Source organism: Mixophyes fleayi, chromosome 4 (assembly GCF_038048845.1).
Source record: "Mixophyes fleayi isolate aMixFle1 chromosome 4, aMixFle1.hap1, whole genome shotgun sequence".
Classification (NCBI taxonomy): domain Eukaryota; kingdom Metazoa; phylum Chordata; class Amphibia; order Anura; family Limnodynastidae; genus Mixophyes; species Mixophyes fleayi.
Genome location: NC_134405.1, coordinates 229,781,408 through 229,797,778, shown reverse-complemented (window position 1 = coordinate 229,797,778; position 16,371 = coordinate 229,781,408). Strand labels below are relative to the sequence as shown.

Here is a 16,371-nt window from a genome sequence, read left to right as displayed (position 1 = left end):
AATGTAAGCTCCAATGGGGCAGGGACTGATGAGTTCTCTGTACAGCGCTGCGGAATTAGTGGCGCTATGTAAATAGCTGATGATGATGATGAAGGAAAAACAAACCAGGAATAATAAATACAGAATTTACCCCCAAAAATTAAATACTGAAAACCAGAAACTAACTAGCGTAGCGGAGTACCAGGCATTGGTTACTAATTGTGCACACATGGCCACAATAATTGAGTGTTGTCTTCATATGCATATAATTTACCACCTGGTTCTTTACTCATTTCATGTCGACCTGTCAGCAGGGATTTCTGTATGTTTGTTTGTTTTTTGTTTGGCCCTCCACATGTGCACTGTCTGTGCAGTTTATTTACTACTGATTCATAGGCTTACGAAGTGCCTTGGGTACTTCTGGGGTATAGTTGCTCCATGGTTGTGTGCTTGTTCTCCCCACTTTTTATTGCTTCATAAAGGTTTGATTATTTGTCTGGTTCCCATATTTCTGCTGTCTAGGAATCTTGCAGTCACTGCTTTGGTGGGTTCCTAAAGACTGTAAGACCTCCGTTTTTGTTATGCATTCTCAGTGATCTCTTACATACTGACTGGAGCAATGCATATGCCTGACTTATGTAGTAGCTAAATAGTATGCCAAGCATCGTGTCTAGTCGTCTAACGACATACTAGGCACAAAATGTACATACATGCTATTCTTATGTATATTGTTACTACAGTATATTGACTTGTTGATTTGGAAGGTGCCACAGTCTGCAGCACCAGAAAGCAGGGAAAATAGGGCATACAAAATACAGGGACATAAAAGGTAGACAAAACAAATACGTGTAGGGAGGGTCCTGCTCGTGAGACGGCTTTTAATCTAGAGGAGGCTAGATTGTCTTGGTATTCTACTGTATACGTATATTTATTCATTCTTGCCTAGTTGTTTATATGCGTTTATTTTGGTCACTGCAGGTTATGCTAATCTTGCATGTCTGTAGGAACGGAGTATGTATAAATGTGTGCGTGGATATAGATAACTATATCTTACAAGTTAACCCGTGCATGATACTCATGCATTCTAGTCAAATCAAGCTACTTAAGGTGTTAAAAAGGTTCTTGTCATGCATTTGGGCCTAGCCCAGGCCTCCTCAGGGGAAAAGCGTTACTTCCCGACGCAAGCGCCCTTTTTTAACGTGGTTTTATCCACATGTCACCACCTCATCATTCTTCTCCATCATCTTTATCGCCACATCTATCCAGATGTCTATCCAGACACAGGGATCTTTCTCAGCTGTCCCGAGTATCACACTCCTCTCACTCTGTCACCCCCGGCAACCATGTCACCCCCGGCAACCACCAACCACTCCCAACTGTCACTTCTCCTTCAAGAAATATATATATATATATTTTTAAAATCTTTATAAACCCTTAACAATTAACAAATTAAATTAACAAATTAAAAACATCTTAGTATACCAAATTTCAGCCCTTTCTGATTTTTTTTTTCCACACACACTAAGAATTTAGTAGGTCAGTGTATAACTCCGCTCAGCAGATGGCGCTGCAGCTTGGTTTTTTTTTTTTCGATACACGCCACTAGGCTTTTATATAGTAGACTATTTGCATGATGCATCTATCTGTGCATACATGTGTATCTCCCTGGAACCCTTTTTGGTTAATGTCTTAAGATTGATCAACCTTTCCTTTTTGACTGTCTGGGATCTGGTTTGGTCTGACAATAGGCATTGTAATATGTTGTAATATGCAGTGTTCTCCCCAGCATCTATTTCCTGTCTGTTTTTACTTGCCACCACTGTTTCTCCTATTAGAACATGCACTATGTTAGACCACTGACCACCAGTCTAACCAGTCCTAGCAGGTGTGGACAATAACCTCCAACATGTTTAATATTAGTATTACAACTGTTCCCACCTTTCTACTTCTTAATACCACCCAGCTGGCAACATTTTCTGTGGAATACACTGATATGTATTCCTTCTTTATTGTTTTACTTCCTTGGGAAGAAGGCTATTACTAGTATTAATATGTAAATCGTCTGAGTGCCATCAGTTAGGTAATTTTGCTATAATGTGGCTTGGTGCATATTCTGTCATCTGCTATGAGGATTATCTCCTGCGTGATCTTTGCTTAATCTCATATGTTTTAGTCGTTGAAAAAAACTAAGCAAAATAAATTGTAGTTTGACTACCTACCTGAACCCTCTCACCTGCAGAAATCTTTCGAAAAGCTGTTTCTAAAGCTTATGGCAGGGACGTTTGTAAATAAGAGGCTTCTGACAGACCAGAATGTCCCCATGCTGCCTTATAGTTACAGTTCTTATAATTAAGGGGGGGTCAATATTAAAGAATAAGTAGTTTGAGTGGACATTTCCTTTTAATATCTGAGAGTCCATGAGAGCAGGATTACTTGTAGTTGCTGCTAGATTCTTGTTTTGGCTGAAGATCTTTCATTCTTTATTTCTCTTGTGGAAGTAAAAGAGGGATTGAGACCATAAACTTTAAGTAAATTTGAAAAGGAGGTTAGTTTCTTCCTGATGGCAAAGTGTACCAAATATGTAGATTGGCATCATTGTGCGCCCAGCATCTACCATAATGCGTTTTATCAGTCCTATGAAGAATATCAAGATTTATATACCATCTAGTAAAACTTTACAAATATCTTTCCTGCTATACTTGTAAAGAACATTACCATGGCTTTTTACAAGCATTCATTTAGTTCATTATAACAACTAATAAAGTTAGGGAGACTTTGAATTCTCCACCTTGGTAACAAAGCAAATAATACCACTGCTGCAGAAGCACAATATTTTCCTCTATAAGCTCAGCTGCCAGTTTCCCTATATGTTCAATTGTGCAGACAAAGTATATTGCATAGGACTTTGCACACGATTTTTTGTTTGGAAGAAATATGAACTTGTGAACAAGCTCTTAAAAGTGAATGTTTTATCCATGGTGTAATCTGAGCATCACACAGCATGTGCTGCTGCTTTATATACACGCAGTATTTCTACAGCTTCAGCAATCTCATTTGTCAGGAATTCAGCAGTTCCCATTGATTATGATGTGCCTGTAAACAAGCTTCTCAACAGCTGCTGGAAGCCACATTTCCTGGGCTTGACACACACACAAACACCTGTGACACCACTGCTGAGATGTACTGCTATTTACCATATTGCATGTCAGTGAAGAAATGACTGATTACATTCCACGTTGCTGCTCCTGACTGCTATCGGCAGCTGGAGGGATTGGATTTATAACTGCAGGCTTACAAAAGGATGAGTTGGCATCAATGCTTTTTATTTTTTATCATTAGGAGCTTACAGTTGTACATGGTTCACAACTCAGGATTTAGGGCAAAAGAATGCAGTATAATTTTAAGGCAGATCTGGACAATCCCACTAGACAAGTAGCCAAAACGCTTATTAAATACTGAAAACTTGCATTCGTCTCAAATCCGTTAAGAAGCATTTTCACAAGTGTTTGTGACAAAAAAGAAAGTCCTCTTGCCAAGTCAAACGCATGTTTAGAAAACACGGATTGAACACACTTGTTAGTCTAAACGCCTTCTTAAATCCAATGCGGTTTATATGCACGTTAACAGCAAAAGTTAAACATGCTTTTGAAAGTGCGTTGCAAACATCAGTGTGTACATGCCCAAGTCATAACAACTATGGCCTTCATTTAGTGACCAGAGCAAATCCAGCTCTCGTCTGCAAGGGGTGCAAATTAATTAAGTAATTTTCCTCTTGCATGCTGGGAAAATACTACCTATTTTCTTAAGATAGCATTGCATACAACTTGGTGCTCATTAAGAATAATAATAATCTGGTTAGCAGCTAACCATGTTTTTCTTGTAATGTGTGCAGCAAAGCGCAGGAAATTTTCATCCAAACCAGTTGTCCTTACAGAAGCCCAGAAACAGCTGATGGTGTGTGGACTTCCTCAGGTTCTGAGACTCCATCTCAAGAGGTTCAGGTAATGGCATATGTATGTTGTATATCACTTTACGTTCACTTAACATTTAAACCTGCATGTGCACTTCATTGACTTGGCCCTAGAGAGATTTTATAGGATGGGCAAATTTTAGAACAGGAAGAATTATGCCCTGTTTTCCTAGTATCCAATGAGCCCCTGAACCAGAATGTTGCAGGTGTTTGTGTAAAATTAGATTTTTGTGTGTACAAGCTTCATAATGTTGTTGGAACCCTTATACACACATTCAGGAGCTGGCCAAAAATACAGGTTCTCTGGGCGGAAGTGTCTGAGCTGATAAATCTGGTCACTAGCACAAGACTTCAACCACTTCCAAAAAAGCTGTGTTCCACCCTTATCCCCAACAGCTCCAGCATCACAATAGATACGTTACAGGTCATATACTTATTGAAAATAGAGCCGCAGTAGCTCCTCATTAGAAAAAAGAGTTCCCCTACCGCTTTCTAAAATCATATCCATAATTAAGAGAAGTTATGATATGGAAAGCATTGATTTCAAATCCTCAACAACTACATATTTCCCTTTGATTAAGTGGTGTGTCATCTATGTAGACCATCCGACTTCGCCACACCCCATCACACCAGCTTAACAGTAATTACTGCACTGTTGCACGTCAACATGGTATGCTCATTTTTGTCTTCTCAGTGAGGTTACTCTTATACTTAATGGGCCCGAGTCCTTAAGGAGAGCAAAGCAAAATAAAGGAGCAAGTTTGTGTTTTTTTTTTTGTTTGTTTGTTTTCCCCTCTCCTGGACATACCATGTTACAATGCAAGGGGTGCAAATTAGATTATTGGTTTGCTCATAATTTCAAAACTGGCTGTTTTGTCACGTAGCACACACACTTGATAGCTTTATTTCCACGCGGAAATTTAAAGTTGATCCAGGACATGCCCCACCCCAACTATAAATCTGTCCCCATGTTTTAAATTTTCCTCCCCTTTCAGGGCAACATGGTTTTGTCCAGTTCCAAAGTTACCCTGTTTTTATGCTTTGCAATCCTTAATGACTCAGGCCAATATGTTTTTACACAAACACACACACACACACACACACACACACACACACACACACACACACTTCCCCTTGTTCAGATATCCCCTTTCCATTTTTGATGTTAACCCCTTAAATTTGTTATTGGTTTTTCAAAATGCATTGTAAGAAATCTCAATAAAATGTATTGCATTGAACACTCATTGTTATCAGGACTCTGTATTTGGATGTATTTTTTTAATCCTAGATTAAAGGACAACTGAAAGCCAAGAGCCAGATTGCTTCAAATAGAGTTCAGATACCATTCGGCAACACTATAAAGCTGTCCATATTTCTCAACAGAGCTCTAATATAGGAGCTATGGAGCAACTTGGACTCCTTCCACCACTAAATTTGCTATTGTGAGAGGGGGGGGAGGGGTGAGATATTTTCTTAATATTTCCTTAATGTCTGCTCTACTAAAGATGAAATTATACATTAACTTTAGAACCAGATAGTTTGCCTCGTTTTCCCCATACGCTTACTCAAGCTTTATGTTTATAGAGCATAGTGCCCTAAAGTTTACATTGGTAGTACACTATAGATAGATATAGATATAGTTAGTAGCTGTTTCTTTATTACATTGCTCAGATTACTGTGATTATTTTTAGGTGGTCTGGTCGCAATCATCGTGAGAAAATTGGGGTACACGTTCGGTTTGATCAGATGCTAAACATGGAGCCGTATTGTTGTCGAGAATCTACTGCAACCCTTAAGGCGGATTCCTTTATTTATGACTTATCTGCTGTAGTGATGCATCATGGGAAAGGATTTGGTTCTGGTCATTATACGGCCTTCTGCTACAATCCAGAAGGAGGTAAAGAAAGTGCTCTGTTTAATCTGCTTACTGCTAAAGCAATAAAGAAATCGCAAGAAATTATTTTTCAGATAATGGTGCCTTCAGTAGCCTACATAATCTATAGAAGCATCAAGTTGACCAGAAATATTACACACAAATTAAAACAACATAGTTTTGATAGTAGTGTCCCTTTTAAGTTGTCCGATGATACCACTTGTAGGTTAAAGCCTGTAGCTGTGTTGTGTGAGCGTCCAGTGGCTACCAATTATTGTTAAAAGTAATGCAAATAATTTGAGCTCTGTATTTTGTGCATTAGGTAAAATGTATCATTTAATTATTCCTAATGCTAATATAGTAAGGACAGGGCTGCTCATTTTAAACCTACGGAATGTGGCGTCATTGGGCTTTATAGCTGTGACATAAAGCCAGTTAGAAAAGTGACCGTGCTGAGCATAAATTGGGTGTGTACAAATTCATTAGATGTTTGTGTGTACACACTCAGATAGAAAATCACTTCTATAGTCAGTTTATTGCAATAATTAAGGAGACACTATAATTTGTGCGTTTTTGATTTTTATATTTTTGTGCAGAGAAGTAGGTGCTCACAACTCGGAGGTAATTGATAAAGAAGTCACCAATTAGTACTCGAATTAACTAGGCACTCATTGACTATATGTACCTTACTGATATGGATACAATTAATTAGTAATAAATAAGTAATACAATTAATTGGTAAAAACCTGAGTGCAAATGGCAAATAAATAATAACAATTTAATACATAACAAATATCACAGAATTAGGTTAAAATCCGCCTGTATGTAACTATATACAATCAATCAGAATTACAATAATAGACCAACATATTAAATACCAATAATTAATAACCATAAACGTGGTAAACAATATAAACATGAAATGTTATACATTAAAAATTGATGGCCTCCAGCCAATTGTACATGCGGTAGATTTGTATGGGATCCAAAGAGAATGGCAGATATAGGAGATTGGTGTAAAGATACAAACGTCCTAGTTACAGTACTGTTCGCTACAGAACTATGCCCTGCACAGCTCTAACTCACCGAGACTAAGAGCGATTATACCACCCTGCCGCGCGGCCGCTGTGAGGGATCATAACAGCAAGTATTTTTACTCGAGCATCACTGTATTTACTTTTTTCAATGGGCATATGATTGGATCTCCCATCATTCGTTGTCACTAATCCGCAAGGACATTTTTTTCGGTGTTGGTAACACCATATAGATCTGTACTGTAACTAGGACGTTTGTATCTTTACACCAATCTCCTATATCTGCCATTCTCTTTGGATCCGATACAAATCTACCGCATGTACAATTGGCTGGAGGCCATCAATTTTTAATGTATAACATTTTATGTTTTTATTGTTTACCACGTTTATGGTTATTAATTATTGGTATTTAATATGTTGGTCTATTGTAATTCTGATTGATTGTATATAGTGACATACAGGCGGATTTTAACCTAGTTCTGTGATATTTGTTATGTATTAAATTATTATTTATTTGCCATTTGCACTCAGGTTTTTACTAATTAATTGTATCCATATCAGTAAGGTACATATAGTCAATGAGTGCCTAGTTAATTCTGGTATATATTTTTGTTTATTGAGGGAGGGATACCCTCAACTGGGGCAGCTCTTGCAGTACATTTTTAGAGAGCGCGATCCTTCCAAACTAGATTGTGTACCAATTAGTACTCCCACTCTGATGTCCTGACACTATAGTTTTTTTCACAGCCTCCATATAAGCCTTTTGTTGATAAACCTCGTAGGTATACCATATATGGGTTCATATCTATCCAGTATTGCCAAGTACACCACAAACACATTTCCAGACTGCTTTTATTCTCAAAGCTACAATTGTAGAGTGATACATTAAACATCCTACATGTCTCAAGTGAACGGAAAGCAAAGAGGTTTGTTTTCACAGTTGTACATCTTTATACCGCAAAGCTCTTTATTTATATTGTGTCCCTTGTATAGGTTGCACGCTCCCATCTTCTTTATTGCAGTGTTATATGATGCACTAATTTTTTTCCCAATAGGATTCTGGGTACACTGCAATGACTCCAAGCTGCACACTTGCACAGTGGAAGAGGTCTGCAAGGCTCAAGCATACATTCTATTCTACACTCAGCGTGGCACTCAGGAGAATGGACACTTATCTAACAGGCTTTCAGGTCACGGCACCCTGTGCAGCAGCCCACCGTCTACACCATGCTAATGAACACTCATGGGAGGTGTAAGGGCAGCTTCTGATCTCTGTGTTTCACATGATAAACCTCCTTGTGTATGTACATACTTTGCTACCCGCTCACTTGGGAGAAGTTAAATGAAGCAAACGAACAACCGTGTCCTGTGTGATGGGGCCCGAAATTAATTTTTTTTTACTTTTGTTGTCTTTCTGGCCTGAGCAGGTTGTAGTACAAGTGTATATAACAAATGTCATCCATAGCAGAAAAAAACATGCTCATATAAGACTGTAAGAATGTCATATTTCTCACTTTTAATGTACAATATGTTTATACATTTTTTTTGTATGAAATTGAGCAGTCGAAATTGAATAAAACAATTTTAACATTTTGTATATTGGTAATGTATAACTTTAAAACATTTTATATCAAACTATATTTTTTAATGTTCCCATGTAAATTTTGTAGTTCTGACCTCAGACTGATTTTTGGCTTTGTGATTTATGGATGTCATGTTATTTTAGATTTTCATCCTGCATTGTATTTTTATGATTACTGTATCCTGTATTTACTATCTACAAGCTGGTTATTGAGATCCCATTGATTACTATTTCATTACAGCCATTCTGGCCTTCAAATACAATTGTATGTTTTTACAGTGACATCCATTCTTTAAAACTGCATTTAACTAAAACAGCTTTGTTTGATTTCTTATATTGCAGTTTGATGCTGCATAGCATTAGGGGTTGGGTAGCATCAATTATGTGGTTATTTGCAATAGATATTAAGTAAATTCATAGGCTTGTGCAACACCTCTTTTCACCCACGTGTCTGCTGTGCTCTGTGCCTGAATGTTGCTGGCAACCCAGGTACACACAGTTTTAGTTTAATCACATCCACAAAATACAGATGCATATTGAATATTATAATAAACGCAATAATTTTATCTAATTGCACTAATCAACTGGTGCCTAGCAATGCTTTCATTGAACCATTCCCACAATTATGCATTTCTAAGCAGAATGAGATACACACCACTTACAAGATATTGGAAAGGTATTTGCGTGCTCATTTAGTAAACTTTGATGTGGAGAGTAGGATATATATTACATCACACCGAGTATCACAGTTTCTGGTAGGGTGCTTTCTCTTACGGTGAGGAGGCTCTGTGAAGTCAGCCAGGAGAGTCCATGTGCCTATATGAAATCCTGTTGATATACGTCCGCACAGAAATAATGAGCTACTAAATATTTATTGGTTCAAACTTCTGCTCTATAATATAAGTTGAGCCTGGTTTATCCATTTACTGTATGCAGCTCTGACAGTGTTTGACAAATTGAGTCCTCAGGAAGCCCCAGCAGTGCATGTTTTCCAGATCTTCTTGCTGGAGCATAGGTGTATTCATTACTGACACATTAGAAAAATGATGTCACTAGTGACCTGGAAAACCTGCACTATGTGGGCTCCCTGAGAACTGGGTTTGAGAAACATTGGTCTGAGGAACTGCTCCTTGGAGCATAATGTAGCCATTTGTTCAGACACTTTGTACTTCTGGTTCTTGCTTATGTTCAATATTACTGTACAACAAATGATAAATTGTTTCTTGCTGCAAGATTTGTATATTGAAGGCTACTAATTCTTCTCGTATGGGTGAAAAATGACTCCTCTCTAGTTGAGAACAAACACAAAATAGGATTTTGGTACTTGCCATAAAATCCCTTTCTCTTAGTCCATTGGGGGACACTGCGACACATTGGGGTATAGAATGTGGTCCTGGATTTAAGGCACTTTAACAGTATAACTGTGAGTGTAGCTCCACCACTAGTTAAGCGTATTCAGTTTATGCATAACAAAGTCCAAAGGAGGGCTGAAAAGGTCAACCATAACAAACAAGCAACTCACCATACAACACAGAGCAATGGTGGGTGTGCAGTGTCCCCCCAATGGACTAAGAGAAAGTGATTTTTACAGCAAGTACAAAATTCCTATTTTCTCTTTTGTCCTATTGAGGGACACTGCAACACATTGGGGACCTTTCAAACCTGCCCCCTAAGGGAGGGACTGCTCTGAAACAGCTGCACACAAAGCTTTTCGGTCAAAGCTGGCATTCTGAGAGGCAAAGCCCTGTAATCTGTACAATAACACAAGGTCAGAGGAGCCAACAAGCCTGGCACTGGTCTAGCTGATTGAACATAGGCCAATCTGATAGTGGAGGCGATGCATCTAGCCAATGAAAGTCTAGAGGCTGGGCAACCCCGCTTGTGCGTGTTATACAGCACAAACAAATCAGAAGTTTTGCGAATTGTCACAGTGCAGTCCACATAGCACCGAAGAGCCTGGACCATGTTCCAAAGTAAGAAGGATGAGGAGAAGGTTGGCACTACAATCTCCTGGTTAAAATGAAAATGGGAAAAAACTTTCGGGACAAACTAGAACTTGGTGCACAGGGGGAAGGGGGGGGGGGGGGAAAGACAACATAGCATCCCCAACTCAGACATTCTTCCCGAGAAGATGGCAAGGCCATTCTGGAGCCACTAGAATGGCTTTTGCCAGTTCCCGCTTCAAATTCTTGTGTATATTTGGAAGCAGGGTAAACAGACCCAATGAAACTACCACAGAATCACCATGGCATTAACAAATTCTGTAACAGGATCTGGACTTTTGGGCAGAATAGAGGGACCTTGAAGTTCAGATGGGACGTCATGAGATCTAGTTCAGCATTTGGATCAGCCGGACATAGAAGGTCAAACACCTTCACATGGTGCATGGACCATTCGCCTGGATGGAACTTGTTGCAATTGATAGTCGGCCTCCCAGTTTTCCACCACTAGGATGAAGATGGTCGAGATAACTGGAACATGATATTCCACCCACAACATTATCTTGTATGGGTCTTTCACGGCCATGGCACTGTGGGTACTCCTTTAATGGTTCAGGTAGGTCATTTCAGTCGCATTGTCCGACTGGACTCGCAGTGGCTTGCCTGCCAGAAACCTCTGTGCCCAGACAAGCACATTATAAACCGCCCAAAGCTCCCGCACATTTACGGGGAGAAATGCCTTCTAAGGTTCCCAAAGACCTTGAAACCGGAGAGTGGCAATGACATCTCCCCACCCTGACAGGCTGGTTTCTGTGGTCACCAGCATCCATTTCCACATCTGGAAGGAGCAACCCCTGGATAGATGCAACCAGTTCAGCCATGTGAGAGACTTGCACACCGTCACAGACAGCTTGATCATCTGTCTAGATAAGGATGGGATTTTGAAAACAGTCTTTGTAATTCCCTCTGGAACGTCCTTGAGTGAAATTGTGCAAAGGACACCGTCTAGAAAACCGAGACCATGGTGTCCAACAACCTCATGCAGCAAAGGAGGTAGACTTCTCGTCTTGTCAGGAGGTCCTTGACCTTGGACTGTATCGAGCAGACTTTGTCCTCTGGGAGAAACACTCTCTGATGCCTGGTATCAAAGTTGAGACCTAAAAAGCGCATCCCCATAGCTGGTATCAAGGAGGACTGTGGCAGGTTGATGAACCATGTGTTCCCAGGAAGGACATCATAATTTGTATGTGGCGGGTCAAGACATGGTAGGATGGTGCCTTCTACAGTAAGTCATCCGAGTAAGGAACAGCCGTGACTCCCTGGGAATGAAGAAGGCCCACCATGACCGCCATCACCTTGATCAAAACCCTTGCTGCTGTTGCTCGGCCAAAGGGTAACGCCTGGAACTGGTAATGGGTGTCCTGCACCACAAAGCGGATTAGGTGTTTGATGTCCCTACAATATGGGAACATGGAGGTAAACGTCCTTTATGTCCAGTGAAGCCAGGAACTCTCCTGGTTCCATTCCTGCAATGACAGACCATAGACTCCATCCTGCAACCCAGGACTCAAACGTGTTTGTTGAGGCTTTTTAAATTAAGGATGGACCTAAAGGCTATGTCCGTTTTTTTGGAATTAGAAACAGGTTGGAGTAAAACCCAAAACCTCTTTCCAGTGGAGGGATTGTAATAATTACCCTGCAATCCAACAGATTCTGAATTTACAATCTGAGTGTTCTGCTCCAGAGACCAAAGGCTGCCAGTCCTGTGCAGAAAAACCGTTAGTTTGAGCAGGTCTATTATATATCGCCGAGTGCCAATCCCCCGCGCTGAAGAATCAGAGGGTGATTTCAGTCATATTTTCTGAAACTGCACAGGAGTGGCTCCCACCACATTGCTGTGGCTGGGAGTCCCATCATACGGAGACCGACTCTGTCGGCCTAGAGTTCACTCCACTGTTGGGCCTTTACTGTGGCTGGCTTCTGGCCTCCTCCCCCCCCCCCTCCCTCTGCCCGGCTGTACTCGTTGCCTAGGGGGGAAGTGAACGCAGCATCTTTTGATAGGTCTGCTGTGGTCGCAGCTGTCTGCACTGTATACTGCACTGACAGACAGCTGCAGTCTCCTGCGCTAAGTGCAGGAGACACTGAAAATAATATGCAGCAGTGCTGGGGGTGAGGAAGCCTTCAGGCTACTCACTCTGGCTTAAGGACCTGGGGGAGTGGAAGGCATCCCTAAGCCTAGCACATGCTGTAAAAAATTAAAGGTGAAAATAATTAATAGAATCATTAAAAATGAAAATCCAGGACAGGAGCCGAGAAACATACCTGACTGCTAAGGGCACTTAAAATAAACTGCATTGACACCAGGACCACCTACTATACCCCAATGTTTCACAGTGTGCCCCAATAGGGTGACAGAGAAAGCTATATTTGAGCTCTGTATTTACTTTGGAAAAAAAAAAGGCCTGAGTAGACATAGTCCAACAGTTTGTCCTATTTATTAATCTGATAAAACAAGCCCAGGCAATGTTTCTATCTTTTGCTTTCTCACTTTTTCCCCCCACGAACTAGACCCTTCCTTATTTCCCTAGAGCTCTATTCATTCTTACCCAGCCACTAACCCATCGTAACTCTCCTCACATATGCCACATAATCAATGCTAAGCTAAGCCCTGTGGTTCAGTCATTGGATGCTGCAAGGAAGTACAGTGTGTTCTCTGGTGATAGTAGTATTTCCGACTTCCCTAGCAGATAACGATCTGCGTTGTAGCAGGATGAATGACATTGAGAAACTGATCATCTTCCTCCTGTCTCCATTTTAAGACTCCAACGTCTTGCTATTGCTATACTTGGGAGTAGTGTTGTGTAGGTCGTTTAGGTATCTGCAACCTTATTTCAGAGAAAGCTTAGTTTGTTTTATATTGAGGAGCAGTCTGCCGGTCGTCTTTCATACATTCATGTGTCTATATTTGGCTATGGTATTTGCTGTCTATATTTATTGTAGTAGCAATGGACCCCAAGGATTTGGGAGTGTGGATACATACAGGGCGTTGCTAGGCCCAGTGTCTCCAACTCATTTTTTATTTTTCTTTCATCTTATTAATTTTTATCAACTTATTTGTGGTTAAAACCAAAGTGCTACTAAATATAAATGAAAATTCTTTCTATTGTTATAACCCCAAGGAAAGGTGCAGGCCATAGTAACTGTGGGTGATATCAGGGAACTATGAGCATGGTTGGCTGGATTAGAGCATGATTAAGTGGTTTTGGTGACTTAGTTTGTGATGAAAACTGTGTCCCAAAGTTTTATTTCTTTTACCCCTACTTATAATTTTTATATTGTGTGCCTGGTAGAGGGAAGCAGTGCTAGGTGTACTTTACTTTTTTTTGTGCTAGGGTTAATACTTAATAAAGTACTGTAGAAGACTATCCATGGTATTTCTTATATTACACAGCTTGGGAAGAAGGGATAGAGGAGACGAGATTAAAACAGAGTGGTGGCCTGCTTTATTACATTTTAGTTAGCTAATTAATACAGAACTCTTCCTACACTGGAAGTAATGATCAGATATATCCTACTGAAATATAACTGCACACCTTCCAGATGCATTGTCAATATTGTTTAGGTTGTTTTCAAGATCTTTGTACTCGTTAACTTGAGGGCTCTGCAGGTGTCAAATCAAACTATAATCTTCCTCCTGATGCAAACCTAATACAGTGACATCAAGAGCAGTGGTGGGCAAAAAGAGGCCCAGCAACCCTTCAGCTGAGGCCCCCATTCTTATTCTCTGCCTTATAATAAAGAATAGCGTAGAACTGAAAGGGATCAGCTGGCTTCTATGTCACATGACCACCGCTGCACCCTGCAGGGAGATCATGCAGCACATCCAATTGGAGGAGGGCAGTGCACGGTCACCAGATGCCTCCCTCCAGCTGTGCAGGTAACTGTTTTTAGACATGGGGTGGTGCAAGTGGGAAGTCTGAGCAGCATGTGTTGTAATTCTTGAGCAAGTGGAGGGCATCTGAGCACATCTTAAAAGAGCCTCTCTCAGTGGAGTACAATCATTCTACAGTAACTGAATTTACTATTTGCATTCTAAATGTTCTTATTTAATAAATATAAACTTTTACAGCACTGTTAAGCATTGGATCTATGGTGTGGAAACATTGTTATTTTGCAATTGGTCCATACTGAAATATAGGGACATTTTCAAGGGCAAGTCTCTAAAACCCTGAAAAGAAGAAGGGATATATAGCATCTATGCTCTAGGGAGATCTGTCTATTCAGATCTAGAAACATTACAAGCAATTCTATATGAGAGATAAGGGATTAAAAAACCTGCTGATGTGAATAGAGAAGATCCACATCTCATAGGAAGCAATGTAGAGTGACTTCTACTTATTCCTCCACATGAAATCAAAAGGACAAAAACTGAAATGCTTTGCCTAATTGTTTAAAAATCCACATGTTGATAACAATGCAACCAATAAGATTAACATGTTCCAAATGAATCCTCTTTTACTGGAGTCAAATTAATGTGGGATCCTACAAATTACACTCTGGGAGATAATGCTTTATTATTTAGTGGTTAGTTTTCTATGTGTATATTTTGTATCAGAGTAGCTATACATCACCATGGTTACAGGCATACATACTTCCAGGTTGTTTTTTCCGAGGTTAATTGGCAGAGGGGGAGATTCAATTATGGATAGAATCTCTGCTCATTTTTTTTGTGTACCTCTATGCGGTGCGAGAAAAAAAATTAACAGAGATTCCTGCCATAACATCTCTGCGGCCGTTCTGGATACACCTTGTGCCAAATTTAATGTCCCCCATAGTGAGGTAAATTTACAAAGCTCAGAGTATTCAATGGGCAATGCAAAATCAGCTTTAAACCCACAGCATGCTTCAGTTTGTGCAAGGTGCATGGGTTGGCAAAGAAAGATTGTGCATTCTTCCACTCTGCAGAAAACTGCACTGAGAGTGGGGCAGGTAGGTTTAGGATATACAAATTACTGAGCTGTTGTAATTTAAATCCAATTATTAGTACACCAATTTTAAACTCACAAAACAAGTGTGCTTTACATGCATAGGCTTTGTACGGACAGTCAAAAGACATTTTTACATGCATTGCATACTGTGGGACAATTGTAGGATCACCATATATTAATCCAGTCATAAATTTACCACTTTACATTTAATTTTGTTGGATCATCCTATGAGGTCAATGTCACAAGCTTATACGCACAGTGTTCCCTCTTTAATGAGCTTGCTTGTGAACTTGCATACACATGAAGACTGTCACAAAAGGAATGTTAATATTCCTCACTGGTCACAAAACAAAACTTAAATATATAAGGGTGCACTTGAAAAAAAAACCTTTGAAAAAGGTTTTCGTGCCTACACAACAGTGTTTTGATGCAGCTAATCTACTTGATGTTTCTGGAAGTAACATCTGTGGTAAGATACTATGTTTCATCTAGAAGTAATTTTGTGTTATAGTGCATTTCAAAACTAAAAGGTGGGAAAATTATGCTTTTAAAATCTACAACATTGTCTTATTACCAACCAGGCTGGATCTCCGCTTTGACAATTGTACATAATCTTATTCATTTTAAAGATACACATAGTATGTAATTGGAGCACAGTTACATTCTGATATGACACGTTTTCATAAACACTTGTAAAACACTTTGGACTAATTCACACTTGGAAATGCAAAAGCAGTTTCCATGTAGTCAGTCTATGTGTGAACACATCCAATACAAATCAGGGAGGAAAGTTAGAGTTTATGATAACTGTGAGAGTGACTATGTTAACAGTACTGAAGAGCATGCATCGGGTCTTGTAACCCACTGGAGAAACGCAGTAAGCTGCATCTATCCCAGAATGTTGGAATAACCAAGATTTGTATAAAGAAACAATGGTTGAGACTTTTCCTAACTAAAACCGAGTGTGGACTTAACATTAGATTGACAGCAAGTTGTCTCAATTTC

General features: G+C 39.8%; 1 protein-coding gene across 2 annotated transcripts in view; it reads left to right on the top strand.

The window, feature by feature from the left end:
• Positions 1-8,752, top strand: part of USP44 (ubiquitin specific peptidase 44) — a 41,307-nt gene extending 32,555 nt beyond the window's left edge. Inside the window, exons 4-6 of one of the 2 annotated variants that reach the window (XM_075209421.1) lie at positions 3,914-3,980; positions 5,641-5,846; positions 7,912-8,752. In XM_075209421.1, coding sequence (XP_075065522.1) covers positions 3,914-3,980; positions 5,641-5,846; positions 7,912-8,090 — 452 coding nt within the window. In that variant the 3' untranslated portion in view covers positions 8,091-8,752. Of the gene's footprint in view, positions 1-3,871; positions 3,981-5,640; positions 5,847-7,911 lie in introns of both variants that reach the window. The other variant, XM_075209420.1, reaches the window with a different exon arrangement.
• The last annotated feature ends 7,619 nt before the right edge of the window (positions 8,753-16,371 follow it).